Source organism: Thalia democratica, chromosome 8 (genome assembly GCF_965202585.1).
Source record: "Thalia democratica chromosome 8, ktThaDemo2.hap1.1, whole genome shotgun sequence".
Taxonomy (NCBI): Eukaryota; Metazoa; Chordata; class Thaliacea; order Salpida; family Salpidae; genus Thalia; species Thalia democratica.
Window position 1 is genome coordinate 12,742,400 of NC_139172.1, and position 25,973 is coordinate 12,768,372.

General features: G+C 25.4%; 1 protein-coding gene across 2 annotated transcripts; it reads left to right on the top strand.

The window, feature by feature from the left end:
* Positions 1–5,732: 5,732 nt before the first annotated feature.
* LOC145842111 (gap junction Cx32.7 protein-like) lies at positions 5,733–24,991 on the top strand. Of its 2 annotated transcripts, none has more exons than XM_082949495.1 (11): positions 5,733–5,838; positions 8,082–8,172; positions 8,321–8,433; positions 15,746–15,874; positions 20,147–20,251; positions 22,723–22,830; positions 23,192–23,359; positions 23,478–23,599; positions 23,878–23,979; positions 24,146–24,216; positions 24,366–24,991. In XM_082949495.1, the coding sequence occupies exons 1-11, from the start codon at positions 5,806–5,808 to the stop codon at positions 24,482–24,484; spliced, it is 1,161 nt and encodes a 386-aa protein (XP_082805621.1). In that variant the 5' UTR covers positions 5,733–5,805; the 3' UTR covers positions 24,485–24,991. The 2 variants fall into 2 exon arrangements, with proteins under 2 accessions (XP_082805621.1, XP_082805622.1); XM_082949496.1 differs by having other exon boundaries at positions 24,149–24,216.
* The last annotated feature ends 982 nt before the right edge of the window (positions 24,992–25,973 follow it).

A 25,973-nucleotide genomic window follows, 5' to 3' on the forward strand; every position in this document is an offset into this window, starting at 1 on the left:
CTACCAACGTCTATAGGCTCAATTTTTAAATTGTTATATCATCTTCTTCATTTATCCTTGCTGTTATTCATAAAAAAAAAATTCTCTTATTATTTCTTCTTGGAATGATGCTTATATTATCATAGCCTAAAAAATATCAATATCTTGATGTGTGGCATTGATTTTAAAATTTGTAAAAATCTTAAAAAATTAATTGTTTTTAAAGGTCTCTGTGAAAAGAATATTTGGTATTTAAAGACTGCTTTTAGAATGTCATTTTTGATAGTTTCGTCAGTAATTTTCTCCTAAGCCTCTGGAGCATAGTTAACTACAATTAGCAAAGTTGAATGTTTGCCATAACGAATATATCAACAGATTCCCAATAAAATTTTGAACATTCTTTTTTTAGTATTTTTTTGTTAACATTATAAAGCTAATAGAATGACATAATAATTTTCAAAACTCTTAATATATATCTCTTTTTGATCACTGCAATACCTCCAAAATTGCATGACTACTTCAAGCTTGTAACATTGAAGGAAAAAACGCATTACAAAAAAAAACACTTTTGAAAATCTTAAAAATTATTTTAAGCATTGTCAAATAGCAAAACTTTTGTTTTGTTTTTATGGTGGATCTTTTTTAGACTTTTTTACAAAATATTAGTGTAATAGTCATCTTTAGCTGTTTTTGTTATGTGTATACTAAGTTAGGAGTAGATAAAAAAACGTTATTTAGTACGCACTACCGGTTGAGTACTCACTTTTGCGCTGTGTTTAAAGTGCGTACTTCAGCGGTAATTTAGTGCAAGTTATGCCTCCTGTCAATAAACTCATCAAAAATACTCAAATTACTTGTTATTATTTATCAAAATTACATCATAAATTATAAATTATTATATAAAGTACTTTTACGTCCATAAAGCTTGGTGTATAATTTAAAGATTTTTAGTTTACTATTATACTTTAATTTGAACTTCTAAAAACTTTAAACAATTTTCAAAACACAATACAATATATGATAATACAATACAATATATGATAATTTAATAAAACTGTTTTCAATTATAACATTAAAGTTTTGTTCAGTGACTATTAGAAACATTTTTCTTAATGTAGTTTTTTAGCCAGTGATCTACTGGATTCACAAATATCGGATCCGGCCGGATCTGAATATTTTTTCCTAACTATCATCCGGCCGGATCTAAAAAAAATACCTAACCGGTTCTGGATATTGGATCCGGTAGATTATTATTAAAAACTCTATTTTTTATTTTAAATTCAAAAAAGAGTTACCTCAAACTAGTAATACAAAATTGTTATACTTTAAAATAAATATTCTTGTTCAAAGTAAGTTTAACAGCAACTAATGAATTCAGAAAAAAAAAGTTATGAACTCACAATTTTTATATCAAATCCGGGATTTTTAATAAAATGTTAAAGTTTATTTTGTAGAGTAATAAATTAAGGTGCAAAAGTCATTTATTATTATTTTTTGAGTTTGTTGTGCGAAGATAGACTCGGGCATTAAAACCTGAACCGCTTAAATAATACACACGAAAAAAAAACATATCTGCATATTGATTTATTTAAACACAGGAATAACTTATATAAAAGTAATAAAATTTTTTTTTTTGGTCAAATATTTTGTATACTTTTAGTTTGTGTTGTTAAGTAACAACCAAAATTTTCAACTTATATCGAAAAGGAACTTTGCAACTGTTATTATAGCTTACAATTTCATTATTATTATTCTAACTAATTAAACATTGTTTAATAAACATATTCATAAACCAATAAATTTGTAATTTGTGGAAGTTTTGTTTTTATGGTGAATGGTCTTGTTTAGTTTAAAGGGTTTTGTGTACAAGTCACCTATAAATTTAAGTTTTTTTAAACAAGTTTAACTAGATTCAATGAAGTTTAAAAGTGCTAAAGTTTTTTAAGTATGCACAGCCAATTATGTACGCATTTTTGTCCTGTGTTCAAAATGCCTACTCAAGTAGTTAATTATTGTAGTTACTAGAATTAGGTATTTCAGTTTAGTATTTATCTAGTGATATCCGGTCGTATCCGGATCTTGGATCTAGTAGATGAACAATATTGACAACTTGAATTAATTTTTATTTAAATTATTTCCTAAGTACTACAGCTAAAACGTTAATTAAATTACAGTATTATTAGGTATGTCGAACATAAGTATTGTCAAAAAAAGGTCCCAGGTTCACGAAAAGACATCAAATTTGAAATAGAGCAAAATTTTCGAAAAAGTATAATCAATAATTTTTTAGAATTAATAAAAAGTCATCATACGGACATGGATAACTAAGAAAACAAATGGTTTTATTTATTAAGAGCAACCATAGATATAAACAAAACTATGCTACCTTTTAATAGTTATTAGTACTACTTTGAGACCAAAAACTTCATAAAATACTTTTAAAATATATTATAGTCTTGAGAAAATAGTTGTTGTTTTATTTTTTTTTGGAATGTTTTTGTTTAGTTTAATTCTTTTATTTCATTACAGAAAAACATTATTTCCTACATAAATAATTCTAGTTGTTAACAAATGAATTTTACTAATTTTGAATTAACACGTTTTTACAGTTTTCTTTAAATTAAAGTTTTCTTGCAAAAACATTTTTTAGTTTTTAAAGTTTTGGTTTGAAATAAATTTAAATTTACTAACAAAAAAGATTAGTTCTTAAAACTTTATAAATATTTAATTTGCTTAAACGACTAGTACAACAAAAAATAAAACCTTTTTTTGATGGTTACACGACAATTCAAATTCTTTAAAAAAGTTTTAAGAGGATTTATTTCAGTAATCAAATAAATTAAAAAAAAAAAAGTTACAGATTTAATTGAAAGAAAAAGTAAAAGAATAACAAAAAAAAAACTTAAAAAGAACTTTAAAAGTTATTACAAACTAATATATTATTCTAGCCTTATCTCCAAAATTTTAAAATGTTTTGCTAAAAGAAAAGTATCGTTCGTAGATAAATAATAAGGTTGTAATGCAACCACTTTTTTTTTTCAATTGTTTACTACTTTTTGAGATATAATTACTTAAACGTGTTTTTAAAATTTATCGTCCACGTTATTTTGATTTATCATTTATTTTGTATTAAATTACAAATTATTTAAACTATAGTATTTGATCTTTAGCAGCAGACTAGGTTTTAATTAATATGTAACTATTGATAAAAAATTGACCACCACCGAAAAAAAAAACCAAACAATTTATATGCTTTGAGAGCATAACTTTGCTTGACAGCATTTTCTAGGAATTATTAAAAAATTTCCAAACTTTAGACCGAATTATTTTCCTTATCTTAATAGCTAATTATTCTTTTTTTGTTCTAGAGAACGCTCCTTTGTCTTTAATTAAAATAAAAAACCATTGGATTGGGGTTTGAATTTTTATTTAATGCCAGAAAAATTAAATTGATTTTACTGTATAGTTTCAAGTGTTTTATATAGTTTAAATATTTTTAAACTACTGAGTTTTAGTTTCACAATCGCTAAATTTAAAAAATATCAATTATGGTAAATAAAAAAAAACTAAAATTATAGAATGACTATTAAAAATTTTCAGTTGTCTGTAAATTTATTTATTGAGCAGCAAAATCAAAAAAAATAATACTTTACATTTAATCTGCACAACTCATTAGAATTTGTAATAAGATTTTTTTTAAGATTTAATTTTTAATCAGGTGTTGTCTTTTTAGTTTTATAATAATGTAGTTCTTTAAAATTCTATATTTCTACATCATGTCAATTTTAAGCAAGTTGTATTATTAAAATTTATATAATTCAAAAACTTAAATCTTTTTTTAAACTCTATAAAAGTTCAATAATATGTTTACACATTAACTTCAAGTACTGAAATTTTTTAAAACTGAAATATATTTAATTATTAAGTACAAACTTCTAAAATGATACGAAACAAAAAAGAGAGAAAGGATTATGCGATTTTTGTAGAATATGAAGTAAAAAAGAGAACTATCCTGTATACAGCTTTTCCATTTTTTCTCTCTAACTCAAGATTACTCATTGTCAGTTTATTTTATAATTAGTCATGTTTTTATTTTTCTCCTAATAAAAAAAGTGCAGATATAAAGTTTTTGATAGATCTAAAAAATAGTTGTTAAGTGTAAAGTTATCTAGTAAATGTAACTCAATCAAAATAATTTTACTTAATCTAGAATATTATTGTACAACTTGATACATTTTTATCTTTCAGGTTGGGTTTTTAAATTTCACTTGTCAAATCATTTATAATTTTTTTAATTTTATGTATTGATTTAATTTTATTTCAATTATTTTGCTAGCTCTACTTAATTTAATGTGAAAATATTTTGGTTAGAAGATTAAATTATAATATAATTCAGTAGTAGTTATAGTGTGTGGCCTGATGGTGTAAGGGTCCTAATGATGGCTTTGTAAACTCTTAAGTTGAAGGCTGAAATATCAAAACCCATGTGGTTGACACACATGCAAAAAAATAGATATTTACATGGAATGAAGTTGTACCAATATCGTGCTGAAATTATGTAGTTAGCCTTATAATCATATTTATATTCGACGTCTTTTTTAAGCATAATTTTAAACTAAAAATCAATGTCAAGTCTAAAAAGATACTTTGTTTTAAACAAGGACCGGTTTTCACCTTTAGGTACCTTTGAATACTGTATCCTGACATATGACTTGATAACCAAAAAGTTTATTGTTAGTTACCTAGTATTATGTTACACCAATATTTATCTGAATTTATATTTTATTTGAGGTCTACTTTAACTATAATTTTAGGCTAGAAATGACATTTTATAAATACAAAATAATAATAAAAAATTATATACCATAAAACAATAAAACTTGAATATTTAATCACTTTCATTTTACAATTTAAATCGATTATATCAATACATTATTTTATATCAACTACAAATCTATAAAGTAAAAGAGATTAAATATTTATGTTTTATTAGTTTGTAGTAAATAAATTTTATTCTATTTATGTATTTATAAAGCTTGTTTAAAACAAAGTATCATTTAGACTGAACATATTAGGCATTAAAGATTTATTTTTATCTCAAAATACGGTTAAAATAGTAATGTTTATTGAACAACAAAAAAAAGACAATCAAAATATTCAGTCCAAGGACTTTGTGTACTAAAAAACCTTTTAGTTATCAAGTCGCACACCACTTTGATACCTTTTAACGTATTGTCCAAGAATATAGACATCTAATATAATGTAATTTCAGTTCAATATTGGTGAAACATCATGCTAGGTAATTATCTGCTAGGTAGTTACTGGTTTTTTCTTACATCAGGTTTTTGAATCAAAAAATTTTGAGGGCTTATGTTTTTAGTTATTCAATAAACTTATGATATTGTTAAAAAACAATTAAATATTTGAGTTATATTAATGATAAAAAAAATTATTTTTGATTTTGTATAGCTAGTTTAAAACCAAGTATCTTATTAGACTAAACATATTAAGCTAAAAAAATTGATCTTTAGCTTAAAATTATGGTTAAAAAAGATATTGAATATAAATATGATTATTAGGCTAATAATTTCAGCTTGATATTGGTGCAACATCATTCCAGTTAATTACCAAAAATTTTTTCACAAAAAATATTTTTTATTATTGACAAAATCTTTTTGTAGTTTTTTTAATGTTATTTAATTTCACATATTAAAGTTGAGTGTCAGTTGATAACTAAAAACTGTTTGCATTTTATTAGATAGTTTTTGTATATTAGCACACTGTTTAATTGGCATCTCAACCAGTTAAGAACAGAAAATCATCAAGATGTGGTCAATTCTTGAGAAGATAACTAATCAGGTTAAACAAATTAAATATTTCATTAGTTGATTTAAATAACTTTATTTAACAATTGAATGCTTTGTCTAGTAAAAAAAAAAAACAAATATTTATTTTTTAAAAGCTCTATGCAAAATTTTTTTCAATATCAAATAATTTGACAAAATTTATTTTAAAATACATCTGTAAAGCAAAACTAACTAGTTTTGTTTAATATAATAAATATTGTTATTTTGTGGTTCATTTTTGAACATTATTTTTATTAGTTATGTAAGTTGAAAAATATTAAAAAAGGTAAAAAAAAATAACAGTTCAAAATATAGATTTAATCGTTTGCTAACAAAAAATGCTAATAAAACAAGTTCACTGGAATATAAATAAAAACAAATTATACAGTAATCTTCCTTTATTGTACCAACATATGTTTCTATGTGTTAACGAATCAACACACTTCAACTGGGTTTATAATGGAAAGAATAACCAAAGATTAATAACCAAAGATTAAAAAAAAAATATTTTTTTCACAATTTGGTCTTATTACATTGAGTTTAAACTAACCTTTATTTTATAGGCTATAAAATTAATAATAAATTTTGAGATATAGCAGTTCAAAGTCTGAGACTTTGTAGGTTACTTATGGGAGGCACTAACTAAAAAGGTAAAAAAAAGAGACTGTTTTACTAAAAATTTATCTTTACCTACGTTTTTTGAGATATTTACCTAAAACCTTCACGAAATGTTCCTTGCAGTATTTAGAAATTTCTGTATCCACAAAATTTCTTAAATAAAAACTTTATATCAATAATTAACAAAAAAAAATATTTTTCTTTTGTCAAATATTGAAAAATGTATAAAAGAACTGTTTTTAAAAACCTAGAAAAAAACTTTAAAAACCTTTGGCAACACATAAAATTTTACTGTAGTTACACTCCGATAAGAAGTCTATGTTTTTTATCACTGAGGGTGAGCTAGACTGTAAAAATATCTTTCAGGTTTGATATTTACTAAAGGCTATGAAAATACCTTTGATATTTTAAGTAAAGACAGCCACAACAAAAAAAAAAAATTAAAATCAACTTTTTAAAGTTAACAAAAGCTAAATGTTACAATATAAGTTGACTATAAAAAATTAAAATATATAAAAAGTAATTAACTTATACTCATTTAGAATTTAACAGGATACTAGACTGAGATAAAAGTCTTTTAAAATAGCTTGAGTTTATCTTATAAATACCAAACTAGCCTGAGTCAGCCTGAAAGCTTGATGAACCTGTTAGTTAACTCCTAAAGTAAATGTCAGAATGTTTAAAATTCAGGGCAATATAGGGTCCAACATTTTTATTTATTTTTCACTAAAAATAACATTGGATCTTGTATGAAAGTTTGAAGTACAAATTACATGCCAGTTTTTATATAAATAAAAAGTATTTTTTAACTTTTGAGATATTGTAAATTTTATAAAAAGTTTTCAATACAAACGTATCGCCCACAAATTTTTTTGGGTCAATTTTCTTGGAAATTTGAAAATTGCTAAAAATCTATCTTCTCATTTATTTTTTGAGCTAGAGTCCTAAAACTTTTAGGAAAAATTCCTTTTCTAAATCAAAAGACTTCAAATGTTGCAATTTAAAAAATATTAATAAATAAAAACTTTAGATATAAAAAGAACAAAAAAGATAGGTTTTTTTTAATAAAAGTTTTATTTTTCAAAATTAAAAAAATCCTGCATTAATCTTTTTAAAATTTAATAATAAACTTTCTGTGAAAATTGGAAGAAAATTGCTAAAAAAATGATAGAGAAGATAGATTTTAGTTAAATGGTCGTTTTAGTTTGCGCCTTCCATTAGGAACCTATTGAGGTCACTGACTTTAATTGCTCATATCTCATAAATTACTTTAAAATTTTTCAAGCGGTTAAAAATGTTTGACAGCTCAGATAACTATTAAATAAAATCAACTTGTAAAAATCAAGTTTACCCCCCTATGCCCTTAACATAAGGTTTGATTACATCAATTTGATCATCAGACCACAAGCCTTCAGTAGACTAAGACCAGTTTTGTCATAAAAGGACTTATCAGTCAGCCACAAGCAAAAAATATCAAACCTTATGTTAACTCAAGCTGGTCCAATGGCATATGAAAGTCCAGGCTTAGACTCTGAAGATTTTAACTGATGTTTTAGAAAATGTATTAAAACTGATTCTTTTTTGCAACTCCAGTATAGTATTTTGTTTACCCTGCTAAAATATGTTGTATTAATTTAGGTTCTCAACTACAGCTCAAGTTTGGGTAAAGTCTGGTATCTTCTTGTTTTTGGTTACAGATTAGTTGTTATCACTTCACTTGGTGGTTCAGGTAAGTTTGTTTTTTCTTTAATAAATTTTAGTGGAGTTTTGTTAAGTTTTAAAATTTGTAACTGTATAATTTATAATAGAGAAAAAATTTATTTAAAAACTATTTTCCTTTACAATGTATGTAGACTAACAATATTAATTGTATATAGTTTATGGTGATGAACAAGGTCAGTTTCAATGCAGTGTTAAAGAATCTGGTTGTGAAAACATGTGCTACAACCACTTTGCTAAAATATCTCACATGAGATTTTGGGCATTTCAGGTTAGTTTAAGGCCATAGGGGGGGGGGGTAGACCATGTTTTTTACAAGTTGATCTTATTTTATAGAGTTTTTACTAAGCTTCAAGATGCTTTTTACCGTTTTTAAAAATTCGAATTAGTTTTTGAGATATGACCGGCCAAAGTCGGGCCGCATAACAGGTTCCTTATGGGGAAGGAAAACTAAAACGGCGAAAAAAGACTAATGCATTCAAAATCTATCTCCTCCTTCATTTTTTAAGCAATCTTCTTCAAACTTTCACAGTCTATTCTTTATACAATAACAAAAAAACGTTATTTGTGACTTTAAAAAATTTCAAGTAAAAATACCTTTTTTTTGTAATTTTATGACAAAAATTAAAAAAAAAAGTGAATTTTCATCAAAAAAAATTTTTTTTTACAAAAAAAAGGTATTTTTACTTGAAATTTTTTAAAGTCACAAATAACGTTTTTTTGTTATTGTATAAAGAATAGACTGTGAAAGTTTGAAGAAGATTGCTTAAAAAATGAAGGAGGAGATAGATTTTGAATGCATTAGTCTTTTTTCGCCGTTTTAGTTTTCCTTCCCCATAAGGAACCTGTTATGCGGCCCGACTTTGGCCGGTCATATCTCAAAAACTAATTCGAATTTTTAAAAACGGTAAAAAGCATCTTGAAGCTTAGTAAAAACTCTATAAAATAAGATCAACTTGTAAAAAACATGGTCTACCCCCCCCTATGGCCTTAATAAAAGAAATATCTACTGTTAAAGTCAATCGTTTATCCAATATACAGTTATCTTTCCGGTTGAGTACATACTTTCTAGATATGGAAGCTTAAGATAAATATGCAATTAAATTCTTCTTAAATTAAACCTTAAAATAAAACATTACTAGTTATATTTAAAAAAAGTAGAATTAATTGAACTTTTTTCATATTTCTTCTAAAAGAAAAAGAACTAAAATACCTGTAAACATACAGTAATTTCCTCAAAAATTTCATATTCTGAAATTTACATTTACCTCCTTAATGATTTAAACATATATGTGAAAATGCGCTACTGGAATTTGTATATCTTGGAAAAAGTGCATTTCACACTGACATCCCTTATGGTTGATGATGATATAACAAGTATCCAGAAAACAATAATAAAGTCTAATTATCTACATATACAACAAACAGTGCATTTTTTTTAAGCAGATACTTGAAAAATCATATCTAATATATTTTAGGTCTTGCATACACTTTTTGTAGTTGGTAAGTTTAATTTAATTTTTTTTTTTGAAAATAATAAAAAGCTTGTTTTAACTTTTCATAGCTGTAGCCAACAGTAGCTTTCATGTATTTTGACTCCAAACTAAAAATTTAGTGTATTCATCATCAAGAATACTAGTACAATTTTAAATATTAGTATCAACAATCACTGATTAATATTTGTATCGTGAAATGTTTTTTATCTTGAAACCGTTTTGTTTTTATGAAAAACCGGTTGCTTCATCTAAAAGTTTGAAAGATACAACTTTTCCTATTTTCTATTTATGACAGGGCTACCAAAGTGGGGAATATAGGGGCAAAGTATATATTATAGGCATACTTTTTGTGAGGGGCAAAAAAGTGAATGTGTAATTAACTAGTAAAGTCAATATGTAACAAGTGGGCAATAGTGAAAATGAGTTCAATAAACTTGTTTTATGGTCACTAATTTATTTCTATCTCCTACAATGACTATAATGTTTGAATTTAGAAAAAAAAACTTTGAAAGTTTATTATTTTTTTTAAGTTTCTGCTTCAGCACTATTCAAATTTATTTTCATATCCATCTTTATAAAGCAGTTTTTGATAGTTTTATCACTTTTTTTTCATAGTTACAGGGAAACACTTTACCTGGAAACCTTGAAAAAATTGGAATTCAACAATTTAGGCAAAAATAACCTGAAAAAACCTAAAATCTTGATAAAAAAACCTGGGAAAACCTGGACTCTTTAATAATTTTAACATTTTTAGTACCAAAATTTCAATTTGACAAAAAATATATCATATAAATAAGATTTTTTTGTCATCATCAAAAAAAATTTTATTAAAAAACTTATTTAAAGTAACTTAATAGCATCTTTTAAATGTTTTTGTACTATTTAACACAGTTTCTTTTATAGAGATTAACTTAAAACTAAAAATAGACCCGAAAATGTTTACTTTTAAAAACCTGGAAGAAATTTGAAGAACCCGGAAAATTTTTTGAAAAAACGAGTGGCAACCCTGTAGTTAGCTACATCTAGTACAGTAGCAGGTCTACCATAAGAACTTTAAAAAAATTGGAAAAATGTTTGTAAATAATTTAGTCATTCAACATTTTAATAGCTTCAATAAAAAAAAGTTTGAATAATAACTCCTTATTTAATTTGTTAAGTTTTAGTTTTAAATTTTGAATTTAGTTTATTTAATTTTAATCAATTACAATTTGTAAAGATAACAATAGTCAATCAAATAGATTTTAATGCGCTACATAACTCTGCATCCTCTTAGCTCATTGAATGTACAAATTTTTTTATTTGTTTAGAGAGAATTAAACTCTAGAAATATTGAACGGAATACTGATACAGTTAATTTTAACATAAAAACCAGTAAAACTACAAAAATTCACACAAGATTTAAATTTTGTAATAATCTATGCTAAATCCTTTTTTAGATAATTATTCATAATTTGACATTAAAATAAATTCTTTCAAACAATCTAAATAAGAATCAATTTTTTTCAGAACTAAATATATTTCATGCTTCTTTTGTCAGTTGTATACTAAGCAATAAAAATAAAGTTTCAAATCTAACTTATATAGTGGAAATGCAATCAACGTAATTAATAATAATAAAGCAAAGAGTAATTAACAATACATAAGTACTTCTAATTACAATGCAACTAAAAAATAATAAAATAGAGCAACAACTTATAAAACAATTTAAGTAAACAACAAAACCGTATAATCAAAATCTTTATGTTTACACAACTTAGGTTTTCTTAACAAAATACAAATAGCCTCAAGTTTAATTAAATCCGAAATGTGAAAACAATTTTTAACAATTTTAAATCTTTTTAAATTATAATTACTAGCACAATCACTTTGCTTTATTATTAATAATTACGTTGATTGCATTTACACTATATAAGTTAGATTTGAAACTTTATTTTTATTGCTTAGTATACAACTGACGAAAGAAGCATGAAATATATTTTGTTCTAAATCCTTTTGGCTATTTAGGAAATCTTATCGTATGTTTTTTATACTGTCTATTTCACTTTTAATCCTCCCTGGCTTATTATGGACTTTATGCATGTGTAATATAACTTTTTTAAACCACCAAAACAGGATAGCCGTGGCTGCTAGATGACTCATTCCATTCATCTTCTCATTTTCCTGGTATCAGCAGCAAATTGAACATGCAGTTCCTTGCCATGAATCATCCATTCTATCCATAGCATTTTCTGCGTCATTGATATGTTCAGAATTTGGTTGATGTTATTGTTTGTTAGCCTGTTTACACACTGCAATACCTAAAATAGTCCAAATGCCTTGTTCTTCTCTTGTGATCTTACTTCTTCTAAAGGTCTTACTGCAAATCTCACATTCAAAAAGTTGCTCTTTTACTTACAGGGTTCGTGCGCGTCAGGCTAAATCAGGCTAAGTCAGGCTAAATAAGTTTTTTTGAAAAAAGTAGAAAAACGTCAGGCTAAATCAGTTTTTTTATTTAAAAATTTGAGAATCTTAGTTTTTCTCAGTTCAAATATTGGAAAATTTTTGATAAAAAAAAATTGAGAAATCATTTTAAGATTAAATTGAGACAGGGTTCGTGCGCGTCAGGCTAAATCAGGCTAAGTCAGTCTAAATCAGTTTTTTTGAAAAAAGTTGAAAAACGTCAGGCTAAATCAGTTTTTTATTTAAAAATTTGAGAATCTCAGTTTTTCTCAGTTCAACTGCTTGAAAATTTCTGATAAAAAATGATAAATCTCTTAAATAAAGATCAAATTGAAATGTGAATTTTCTAAATAAAGATTTAGTTTTTAAAGACAAAATCAGTCAGTATTTGTAAAAATAAATGCTTAAAACCTTTTGTTGAATCTCTAACATTTTTTTAAGAAACTTCGTTATTTTGTTTTGAGTACATTGTATACGTCATAATTATGAAAATTCATAAAAAATACAGTTTAAACATTACAGTTTAGTTCAACAACTTAGCTGTTTGTTTGAATTTTAATACTTGTTTTAATAATACACGACAATGCACGTCGTTTTATTACAAATCTTCTGGTTATAATGTTTTTATAGTGCTTAATTAAATTGAACAATTGTGTTTAGTAACATGTATTAAAATCTTACACTAGTATTAAATTATATATAGCACTTATTTTAAAACTTATCACTGAATTTGTTATATAAGGGGCATAAGAGGGGGAGGGGTCAATCACCTTTTTCACAATTTAGTCTTATTTTATTGAGTTGTAACTAAGCTATGAGTTGCTTTTTGCTTATTTTTAAAGCTCAAAATATTTTTGAGTTAAAGCTGGTTGAAGTCGGAGACTACAATAGTACTAATCAAGACCCCCAATACCTAAAATGACTTCTAAAGGGGATTTTCTTTAATTTTAAAAAATGTCAGGCTAAATTGGTCTCAGTCAGGCTAAATGAAAAAAATTTCGCGCACGAACCCTGTTGAGATGTGAATTTATTTCTAAATAAAGATTTAGTTACTAAAGACAAACTAAGTCAGTATTTGTAAAAATAAATGCTTATAACCTTTTGTTGAATCTGTAAAAAAATTTTAAGAATCTTCATTATTTTGTATTGAGTAGATTATATACGTCATAATTATGAAAATTCATAAAAAAATACAGTTTAAACATTACAGTTTAGTTCAACCACTTAGCTGACTGTTTGAATTTCTTTACATATGTTTTTCAGAACTAGTTGGTTTTAATTTCCAATTTATAGGCTTTATACTAACTACTTTTTAGATTAAAATTCTTAGCAGTTTATTCATATATTTTACTGTTTGTTTTAAGTTGTTAGAGATATTCACAACATTAAAACTTAGCTTTAAGATATAAGTACTAAGTTTTGTGGGAGTACAAATTTTAGGTACAATTAATTTTTCTCTACAAGAAAAAAATATTAAAGGTTTTTTTTTTAATTTAAGTGTAAGCTTTTTAATTTCATATGACATCAACAATCACTATATTTATTTAGAGTTTAGGATTTATAATTATGTATCAATTTTAAGTATTAGTCAAAATACTATAATAAACATTTTTTACTTATTTTAATACTAGTGTAAGCGTTCATTTTAAATTTTAATAAAACACGACAATGCACGTTGTTTTATTATAAATCTACTGGTTATAATGTTTTTACTTATTGCTTAATTAAATTGAACAATTGTGTTTAGTAATATATATATTAAATTTTTACACTAGTAATAGATTAGATACAACACTTTTTTTAAAACTTATCACTGAATTTGTTATGTCAAGGGCATAGGTGGGGTCAATCACCTTTTTCACAACTTAGTCTTATTTTATTGAGTTGTAACTAAGCTATGAGTTGCTTTTTGCAGATTTTTAACGCTCAAAATATTTTTGAGATAAAGCTAGTTGAAGTCAGAAACTACAATAGTACTAATCAAGACCCCCAATACCTAAAATTACTTCTAAATAGGATTTTCCTTACTTTGAAAAAATGTCAGGCTGAATTGGTTTCAGTCAGGCTAAATGAAAAAAAATTCGCGCACCAACCCTGTACTTACTCTGTTGTTACTTTTACTTACTCTGTGTTTGCTACAGGTATGCAGTCTTTCTAGGGAAAGAATTGCTGTATATGCTATGGATCATTTTAGTTTTCTATGTAGCTCCTTTAAGTTTATCACATGATTGTGCATCTTTTGAATATAAAGTTGTAATACAGAGGACACGTCCAGGACTGCTTTATATCCAGATCTGGTACCTGCAGGCAGAAGATGACCTTTTTGCGCTCCTTACTATTTGTAATATATGTCTTTTCTTCAAATATCACACATAAGGCAAGCTGGTAAGAACTTTTGTTTTCAACTTCCTACAACATAACCAGTCTTGCAATAAGCAAATTTAATAGCAAAGTTTGAAATACAATTGTATTCCTATATCAAGCTCCTGTCATTAATGTTATCAATCATCAAATCTTCCACATTTCAAATTGGATATTAAATTTTCTACAACAAACATTGTATATTTCTTATTGACTAACACATCTTCCACAATAAGCATTGGCTATTTCTTATCAACCATCAGATCTTCCACATTGAATACTGAATGTTCAATGTTGATAACTGGATGCTCTGAATTAACTTGGTGTTTTACGTTGACTTCTGGATCTTTAATTACAGCAAAGAGTTTCATTACTTCAGCTCAGCAGTTCTCTGATTTTTTCAACAAATAATGTGACTATAAGATCACATAGCTTGTCTTGCGCACTTTGGAATTGCTGAATTCCTGCAAGCTCATTGCATTTATATTTAACCCTAAACGTTTCTCATGACAAACGATAGCCATATCTCTTAACTGATCTCCTGATCAACTTTGGTTGAACTAGTATGGGTTTTGTTTGGTATGAATTACAATCTACTTTTTTCACACTTTAACCTCAGTTGGAATGTGTACAGTACCATCTATTAGCTACAAAACTCTCAGTGTGTTAGTCTCTTGAAACCTGTACTCACAACCACAAGCTTCAGGTAATTGAGTTGCAATAAAACTGAGAGGGATTGTATCGTACTGCTTAATAAGAAGATCAATAGGCTTTTCATCCTTTCCTGATCCACTCACTTCAATGTAAAATTATTTATTTATTTTAAAACATTGTGAGATTTTTCATGATAATAACTTCTTATTTAATTTTTTAAATTAATTTAGTTTCAAATAATTAACGATTTATTAAGATAACAATAAAATTAAATCAAATATGTGATACTATGAGCTACACAACCCTACAATGTTTATTTTTTGTTTTAAGAAATCTTTTGATTATCTTATAACAGTAGTAAATTTAAACAGGTCTAAACAACCTTTAATAATAAAAATTTTAGAACAAAACTTGTTGAGTACACACCTTTAGGCTTTGTTCATAGTGAGTACTCAAGGGGAAGATAACTGTACTTTTAAAACAAGCTATCTGATAATTTTTACAGCTAATAGGAGCTAAATAGTTTTATGAGGTTTGAAGCAGAAAAGCTTCCTCATAACTTAAAAACTAAAAAGAAAATTTATTTAAGTTATCTTCATATATTTTTAAACCCTAATATGAAAAAAATTACAGTTGATAGCTATTTCAACTCCAACAATTTTCTTCCATTTTTATTGCTTGCATGTTCAGTCGCAAATTGAAAAAATAAAGGATACAGAAAAAGCTCTTGAAGACTTTGATGGAAACGATATTGTTAATACTGTAAGTATTTAAACTATAGCTATTTAGTAAAAAGTTTTGTATAATTTAATATAAAACTTAATTATTACACAAGACGTACAGCTTAGTTAGAATTTTTTATACTGCTAAAATCTTGCATTTTATTTTTATTCCCATGAAGTTGTTAAATTTTTGTATAAATTTTGATACAGAATTAAAGTTTACCTTTTAAATTACCAAATAAAAAATGTTAACTTAACTAATTTACACCACTGTATAGGAAATATTTTAGTAGTAATTTTTTATTAAAACAATTTGAAATAATATTAGATTTTGTATGGTACGAGAACAAATGAGTTTTGTTTAAAAGAACTAAATTTGTAAACTATTTAAAAGAGATGTAAAATATGATAGTATTTAGTTTCATTGAAAGCTATCTTTAGTAAACCTAGAAAAAATTTAAGTACAACAAGATGAAAAAAAGTTTTAAGTTTTGTGTTTAATTATTACTAATACCTAAGAATAAAAAATATAGAGTCTTTTCCGGTACTTAAATTTATACTTATTACTAAGAACAGTCAGCTGGATGAAAATAATTTTTTTTGGTTAAGTATAAATGATTAAATATGACTAAATAAAAAATGATATACACTTTAGATTGTGTAAAATATTTTAATTGAAAGCAGGCCAGTTTAAAAAAACTTAAACTATAGGTGAATTTATATTTTCTTATTCAAAACAGATCTACGACTTATTTAAAATGTTTTTTTGCTGTATTGCTTTTTGACACTTACATTATACAATATTTTTTTTACATAAAAAAGTTCTTTTTAAATCACAGAACAGATCGATCTTTAAAAAATTAGTCATTTAAATCACATTCTGATAAAGCTTTTGATTAATCATGCACGAAAACAACATACAAAAGCTAAAGTAAGATTTGGTTTCTTTTATTTTTCTAGCCTAAGTTATATCAAATAGATAGTGATAAAACTAAGAAGATTAATAAAAAGACCAGAATAATAAGATGTTTTTTAAAGTAGCATACGAACATGTAATAATAACGCATTTCTCAAATAAAAATTAAAATAATTACTAGTGAATTTTTAATTATTTGAAAAAAAAATTGTAGGGTTGTCAAAAAACTTGAAGTTTGAGAAGTTTTGAAGAAAACCTTAAATTTTGAACAAAAACCTGGAAAAGCCTAGAATTTTTAACAGTTTTCATATGTTAAGTAATGATATTTCGACTTAACATAAAAAATCTATCATAAAGACAAAATTTAAAAAAATAATTTAAAGAACACATTTAAAGTAGTTTAACAGTATCTTTTCAATCTTATATACTATTAAAGATATTTTTTTACCTTAAACTTAATTTTATACTATAGATAGACCCAAAAACTTTTACGCTCGAAAACCTGGAAGTAATTTCTTAAAAACATTTGGCAACCCTGTATTACGGTGATCTAACACTTTATTATGTGCTAAGTGATTTTCAGCTATTATGAAAAAGTATTCTTATTATTTAGTATCAACAACTTTTGAAATACACCTAGCATTTTGATTGTAAAGTTTGCTCATTTGATTCTTACTGATAAGTAAAAATTATTTTGCTCCGTACCTATAATGCACTTACTTCACGCTACAGTGCGCAAACTTCACTACTGCCTTTAGGCAATATTTTTTAACGGTTTCAGTAGCGTGTACTCAATATTTTTTGTTAAATTTTGTGTGCAAGATAATAATTTTTCTTTATGGAAAATTTTTGTAGTATTTTATACCAAAAAAAATTCAAAGTTTTGTAAATTTAAATCTACATGTATTTTCAGTTAAATATATAAAACTAATTAAAAATAAAAAAGTTTGTTTGATTTCATAGAAATAATATAAGCAGTAAATTTTGACAGTTTTGACTTTGAAAGTAATTTCTTTAATTATTTATCAAAAAGGTTTTAAATAAGTATTGAATTATTAATTTGGATTAAAAAATGTATAAGTGTACGCCTGAGCCTAAAATATCTTGTAAATGTATCAAATTTTATTTTTATCACGAGTTGAAAAGATTTTCAAGTTTCATGAGTGTATATATTAATAAAAACAGATCTATACTTTTAAGTAGTTCTACTATTTATATATTTAAAGCAATATAAACAAAACAGAGCTAACAAAACTAACCAAAACACTTTTTTAACTTTTCATAAGATAAGTATGTATAGTATTTAATTTGTTTAGTAGTTTGGCATATCCTTACATGTAATGTAATCAAGTTTTACTGTGTGATCTCTAAACCAGGGGTCGGCTGCCTTTTATAAGTAATAGACTAGATTTAATAGAATAAGTCTTTTGCTTGCCTAATTAATAAAAAAGAGTCCAAGCGGACCGAAAAACTGTTTTGAAAAACTGTACTGATAAAATAAGACAGTTTTAGATTTAAATTGTAATGAAACAATTTTTAAATAGTCATTGCTTACACTTTATTAAATGAAGAACACATTTACAAAAATTCTTACCCAAAAAAGCTTAAGTTTGAGTATTTTTCGGTTAACTTAAAGCGTGCCATAGGTTTCTACTTAGTTTGCTGAGTTCTGCCTTAAATAGGGTTTCCAAAAAACCTTGAATCCTCTAAAAACTTTGAAACTGACAATGCAGACAAAAAAATGACCGAAAAAACTTGGAATTTGAGAAGTTTCGGGAAAAAACTTAAAAAAACTGGAATTTAAATCAGTTTTTACTTTTTAGATGAAAAATAATGAAATATTGGAACAATACAAAAAACTTATCATATTTTTTTTCGTATCATTGAGAATTTTATATATTTTAAATACATTTAAAATACCATTACAGTATCTTTTGAACATTTTTCTACTATTCAAGGCTGTTTTTTACCTTAAATTTAATTTTATACTAAAGAAATACAAAATACTTGTACTTTCAAAAAACCGTTGGCAACCCTGTTTTAAGTTTGATCATTTTTTTCGACTTTTATAAAGTTTCAAAAATATTTCTTGTCATTAATTTAGTTAAGTACGAACTTTTTTAGAGTAACATGTTATAAAAGTTTGAAAAAAAAAAGTATTTTTTATCTGTTAAAGATAACATTTATCTTCGGTTAAATATACTTTACATACATAAATGATTGTGCAATGCTTAAACTTTAATAATTTAAATGAATAATAACTCCCGTTTTTAGTTCACGTAGGTTAAATATATAAAATTAGCGGTCTGTAAAGATAATAAAAGATAATGATTTACAATACAATAGGTCACATAACTCTACATAAAGTAAAAACAAATATCCAGTATTTATTTCAGCCATCATCAACAAAGTTAAGATCTTTTTCGCCATCAATAATAAACAATGAACTGCACCATACGAACAACAACAACAGTATCCGAGACAACCTACGACCGGTTTCGTTCTTTTTAGGACTTATCAGACAGGCATAATCGCGAGAAAACGCTGTTGTGATCTAACCAAGCGGACTTTAATAGTTGGTTAGATCACAACAACGGTTTCTCGCGACTATGCCTGTCTGACAAGTCCTAAAAAGGACGAAACCGGTCTTTGGTTGTCTCGGATACTGTTGTTGTAGTTGGTTGTGTGGTGAAGCTCGTTATTTATCATAATAAAAACAAATAGTAAGTATTTTTTAAATACATGACTAAGTTACTTAATTTATAATTAACACATTTTTGCTTTATTATATCATTTTGATGACTTAAACATACATCCATTTAAACTACCACTAAACTTTCATTTTACGAGTAGAAAAGAAAATATATAGAAAGAGTCAACAATAAACTACGTAAACTAAAAGCCTAGATAGTCGTTTTACAAGAAACGTGTATTTTTTAAAACGTTTTTATACTTATGATGAATGTTTTTAGATTGCTAAGTAGGCATTACCGCTAGATTAAATCACATGGTTTTTTCAAAAATGTTGTCTATTGAATTTAAATTACGCAAACTAAAGAAAAAACTAGTTTTAAATTCGCTAAATTTACAACTAAAGCTTTTGTATTTTTTTAAATTTTGTATAACTAAATTAGATAACAAGAATTCGAAGAGTAAAGTATAAAAATATATTATTTTGACTTCCGTATGTCGCTGCTTCTAATTTATTTAAATACTTTATTTGATAGCCATTAAAAAAAACTTTTAATAACTTAATAAAAAAATTCTGATACTTGTAAGCACCAAAATAGTACCGACAACATCAAGTGCTTTTTTATTTAACTATCTTTTATTGTTATATTAACTTACTAAATATGGAAACTGAAGAAGTTTTAATTGTTAAGTTTTTTACAACAGTATGACTACAAAATGGAAAAGGATTTAAAAAAACTTCCACGCAGAAGGATGCAAGTTGGCAAGTACAAGATGAAGAAAGTGTACAAGGAAGATGGTGCAAAAGAAGTTTGTTAAACCTATTTTAAACTAACCTGCATTTTTAGGGAAGTTTTTTACTATGGTTACGCTTAATATTACGAAGTTTAGTTGAAACCTAAATTAAGCGATAGTACTGTATGTTTCAGTAATGTATAAATTAATATGCTTATACTATAAACAATTTTTTTTAAAGTAGTTAAAGAATTAATTTAGAGAAATATCTAACATTATTTGAATGTTTAATTTAAGTATTTTTAACTATTCCGAATATTTAAAAAAATGTTTTAGTTATACTAAATTGCCAAAATATTTAATGTTCTTCAACTAATAATGAAAATAAAAGTATTCTGTGTTTTTGCTTAAAAATATATAAAGTATTATAGTTAATTAAGGGCATAGAGGGGTCCGACATTTTTTTTTTACTAAAAATAACATTGTATCTTATATGAAAGCTTAAAGTACAAACTACAAGCCAGTTTTTATAGAATTTAAAAATCTATTTTAACTTTTGAGATATTGTAATTTTTATAAAAAGTTTCCGATACAAACGGATGGACCGCAAATTTTTCAATGTCAATTTTCTCGGAAATTTAGAAAATCACTAAAAACCTATATTCTCCTTAATTTTTTGAGCTAGAGACTTCAAATTTTCAGGAAACGTTCCTTTTGTAATGATACTTTAAGACTTTTTGGTAAGACTTTGAATGTTGGAATTTTGAAAATATTAAAAAATAAAAATTTTAGATAAAAAAAACAAAAAAAAATAGGTGTTTTTTATAATAGTATTTTTATTTTTCAAAGAAAAAAATCCTGCATCCAATCTTTTTAAAATTTAATAATACACTTTCTGTGAAAAATTGAATAAAATTGCTTAAAAAATGAAGGAGGAGATAGATTTTTAGTGAAATGGTCTTTTTTCGCATTTTTAGTTTGCGCCTTCCATTAGGAACCTATTGAGGTCAGCGACTTTGATCGCTGATTTCTCAAAAAATACTTTGAAATTTTTCAAGCGGTTAAAAGTGTCTAATAGCTCAGATAAAACTCTATAAAATAAGATTAACTTGTAAAAATCAATATTACCCCCCTACGCCCTTAACATAAACTGACTAATTTCAGTTTTTATACGAACTAGTTTACTCAAAAAAGTCTTAAACTATCAGTAGACTTTAATTGTAAAGATATTTAACTATATGTATAAAATATTTTATTTACTTCAAGTTCCTTTTTTAAAAGTTTTGTTAGACCATAATAATTTTAAATATAACAGTGTATTAATAACAACTAATGGTTGTTGTGTATATTTGAAAAAATGATTAGTTACATTTATTACTTTTAGATGCTTAATGAAATAGTTTATATTTCTTATTACAAATAAAACTATACTTTAACAACATTTTAAACCTACTAAAAATTGAAAATCAAAATTATGTACATTCTTAAAAAAACTGTACTTACCAACAAAAGATTTCGTGATGAGTTACGGCTTCAAAACATTTAAGCTTAAGGCACTGTTTACTTTAAAAGTCTGAAATATGAGTCATTTTAAACACTTGAGTAATTTTCTCTAATATTGCCCGGGCAAGTTTCGTAAGTCTAGGCTTTAAGTTTATATGAGTAAGCTATTCGTTTTTTTTTTGTAATATCAAAAAAAAAACAAGTTTCGCATGCTTTTAATAAAACTTATTTTCATATCTTATTTGGTTTGCAGCAATACTTTTTACGTTGCTCTAAAAAAAGGTGATGTTAATAAAGCTAGTTTTATAAATATATTACATCATTAAAGTTCATTTTCTATTAATCAGTTATTAATCTGTATAAACAAATGTTGTTGTTAAAATAAAATAAAAATGTTGCATCTTATTATAAAATAAAAGATTAAAAGTATTAGGCTAAACCTTTCTACAAAATCAAGTAGACAACGTTTACTAATTAATGTACTAGTATACACTTTTTAAAACTTCAAAATCTCCTTCAAAACTGAAACTTACACTAAAATAAACTATTGGATGCAATGTCGAATTTTAGATTCGCTTATTTAGCGGTAAACAAAGTTTATCAGATAGCAAAGTATATATGAACTTTATTTTTTATTCGAAATAAGCAACAATATATATAATTTCTGTCTTGTTTATAGAGAAAATGAAAACTTATTTTAATTTTTCAAACTTGCGTCTGTCCAAACTCTGTTAAGCTTGCTACTTGTACAAAAGTGTTACCTAAAGTTAGAGCTAAATTAGTTACTGAGCTCAAGAATTTGTATACACAAATAGCAAGCATGCTTTTACAAAAAGTAACTTGTTTTAATATAATTAAACTTTATTAAGTTAGTTTTTTGCTTTTATGAGTAAATGTTAAAATTAAACTATGATTCAAATTAGTTTCAATACTTTAAAAAAATATTCTATTAGTAAATCTGTATTTCAGTTTTCATTTATTGTTATTTAAGCTATGAACTGTCTTTAGTCATGCAATAACAAAATAAAAAAATTATTTAACAGGTGATTCACACAGATAAAATAAAAGTCAGTTATATTATCAGCCTCACTTTGAGATTTGCAATGGAAGTTTTGTTCACACATTTTGGGTACAATCTATTCAATATTGAAGTTTGTGAAGATCTAACTTAAAAATAAATACTCTCTTAAAAGAAATAAAAGTTTCCTTCTTTATCCTTAAACTCATAGTATAGTTATAGTTTTTACTGCACATAAAGATTTTGTTTACCAAAAAAAGATTTAAAAAAATGATAGAGAAGTGTAGTTAATTTTGTTTATGGGATGAATTTTGTTTGTAAAATATATCTGTCTTAAAAAATATTTTTTAAATAATACCGTCTATTATTCCTCTTTAGTTTTCAACGCTTAATGTAGTATAAAAATTTATACTACGTATTAAATTTCACTGTAAATATATTTGAAAAATTGACTTTTCCTAAATAAAAATTCCTAACAATTGAAAAAATACCAGGATGGTTCGATTTCTGAAGGATCTTTGTTCAAATACTTATGGATGAGAGTTCCAGGAAGATTTAAGTGTGGACATTTAAGTTCATATGACGATGCTGTACAAACTGCTTGTTTTCAACACCTAGAAAATCAATCTGGTTTTGTTCCATGCTGGGTCTCTAGACCTTATGTTAGTACTTTGAATTTTGAAGTCCAAGTTAGATACTTTTGAATAATGTACTTAAAAAATTTAAGTTTGGTAAATATGAATAAACAATAAAGAATATTTATTTAAAAAAAAAATTTAGGAGAAAACTGTTTTTCTTCGTTACATGAATGTTTTGTCTTTCATTTGCATGCTAATTACTGCACTAGAAATTGTTCAGTTTATATTCAGAAATGCATCTGGTTACAACAAAAAAAACAAACAGTTAGTTGATCAAAAATATTTAGTTTTTAAGTATTTTTCAAAGGATTATATATTTGATGTTTTAAATATTTTATAGAAAAATTGTTCAGTAAACATAATGTAGTGAAAAAACACCAGGTGTTAAATATCTGACAATTTCATAAGAATATTTGCGTTTACTATTTCTTATTATCTATTATTATTTTGACAAATACTAAATTTATTTAGTTGAAATTGAAGAACTTGATAAATAGTTAATTTATTTATCCGATCGAATTGGCTAAAAATCTTTTTGTTAGATTAAAGAAACATCGATTAGCATCTGAAGCACCATTTGCACCTCCCAGTTTTCACGAAGTTATGAGAAGAAACACTGTTTTTACTAATAATATTCAACAAGGGTACGCTTATGTCTTCTTAAGTATATTTTGTTATAAAGATTCTTTGTTAATTAAAAAAGATATAATGTTAAGTTAGCCTTCTTAAGTATATTTTGTTATAAAGATTCTTTGTTAATTAAAAAAGATATAATGTTAAGTTAGCCTTATATTTATATAAAATATCTAGCAGACCAATGGCAAAACCGCTTAATTCAGCTCCAGCAGGAAATCCTAATTTTACATGTGTGTCCATGGAAGGTAAAGCTTAGTTTACTGTTTTGTTTTTGTTTTCCAAATTCAGCTTTGTATGATATTAAAACCAAAAGTCTTCTATGTTAAGAGCTTGAGTCTTGTTAAAAATTTACTATTTGTAAGAAAATATGTTTAAATTTTATATTTTAATACAGAGTTAGACAAGCAACGTTCAAAGGAGCGTAAGAAGTTGCTAAAAATACACCAGAAAGACAGAAGTGACAACTTCTCAGAGCTCAGTGACGTTGAAAGTTACTTACATGACGACAAATAATCTACCTCTAACATTGCTTTTTTAGCTAGCTTCTTTGTGTCGGTGCTTATTATGTCCCTTTTTTATTGTACATACGTTTTAAAGGCCTTTATACAAACTTACGTGTGCTAAAAAGTGACTTAAGAAAATCATGCTAACTATTTTACACTTATCCACTACTTGCTAAATCTGTACTTTTGGATAGAATTTTACTTATAAAATAATGTGTCTGATAGTGCCAATTCATTATTTCCTATCTCTCTTTTAAAACTTTCACTGAAAACTGCGTTTGTTTGAAATTGTCATTTTAACTAAATCTCTTTTGATTATCATTATGTTTTAGATCTGTACATTCTTGGCTTTAAAACATTCTATTATTAAAGTTAATTTTCTGTATATACTTCATAGTTTTCTGTATAAACTTCATAGAATTTTAATGAATGCTACTGTTAATAGGAAAAAAAAATGATGTTGATGTACTCCCATTTAAATCATTTATTCATTGTTTTTTTCGTTATAAATAAAGGTTGCATTCAAAAAATGAGAAAAATTTAACTAAAATTATCTTCAATTAGTTTTTTACTAAATAAAGCTAAGTTTCATTAACTTTGATACAGTATATATGCTATTTTAAATGATTAATCTAGACTGAGTTGAAAAGTTTTGTATATATTTTGAGTAATTTATACAATATCACATAAAATTAGTTTCAAAATTCTGTTTTAACCTTTGTAAACTGCAAGTGCGTATAAAACACACTCAATTTATATAATTTCTTGCACTGTACATCAATGTTATACTAGTTAAATAGAGGTCAAGTTCAGCCTTACAACCCTTAATTAGTACAGTTGTACAGTAATTTTAATTGATAGTTTTTGTACACCAGTTAGTTCACATATTAGATTGTTACATATACAATAATTAACAATGGAATTAGTTTTTCCTAGTAAGTTTTTCAAGTAAAACAATTTAATGGGTAATTAACGATAATAGTCATAATAAAGAGAAGATACACATGGCAAAAATTGTAATTAAGTTTTTTTAACCATTTCGTTGAACTTATAAAGACAAGTTCGTGTGTATACGCTGAATTCGTTGGAACTTATTTAGAAACTTATTAAGTTATACACTTGTTTTCTTTTTTAAGTTGTAATAACAGATAAGCAATACAACAGTTTTTTTATATAAAGAGGAATATATAAAGTTTATAAATAGTATAAAAAATAATGAACTTCTAAACCAACAAAATAGCTTAATGTAAGGCAGCGATTCTTAAATTAATGTAAATTTAACCCTGGGGGTAAATTACCTTCTTTTAGGGGTAAATTTTTTTTATTTCATGTTATGTAAGTTAATGTTCATTAATTCTAGTTTATCAGTTAGTGTTTAACTGTAATTTTTATGTAAACTCTTAAATTTTTATATTTAATAAGCTTAAAGTTCCAAAAATCTAGTTTTTTTTTCCTCAAAATTAAAATTTATTTTGTAAGTTGGGGGTAATTTAGTAAAA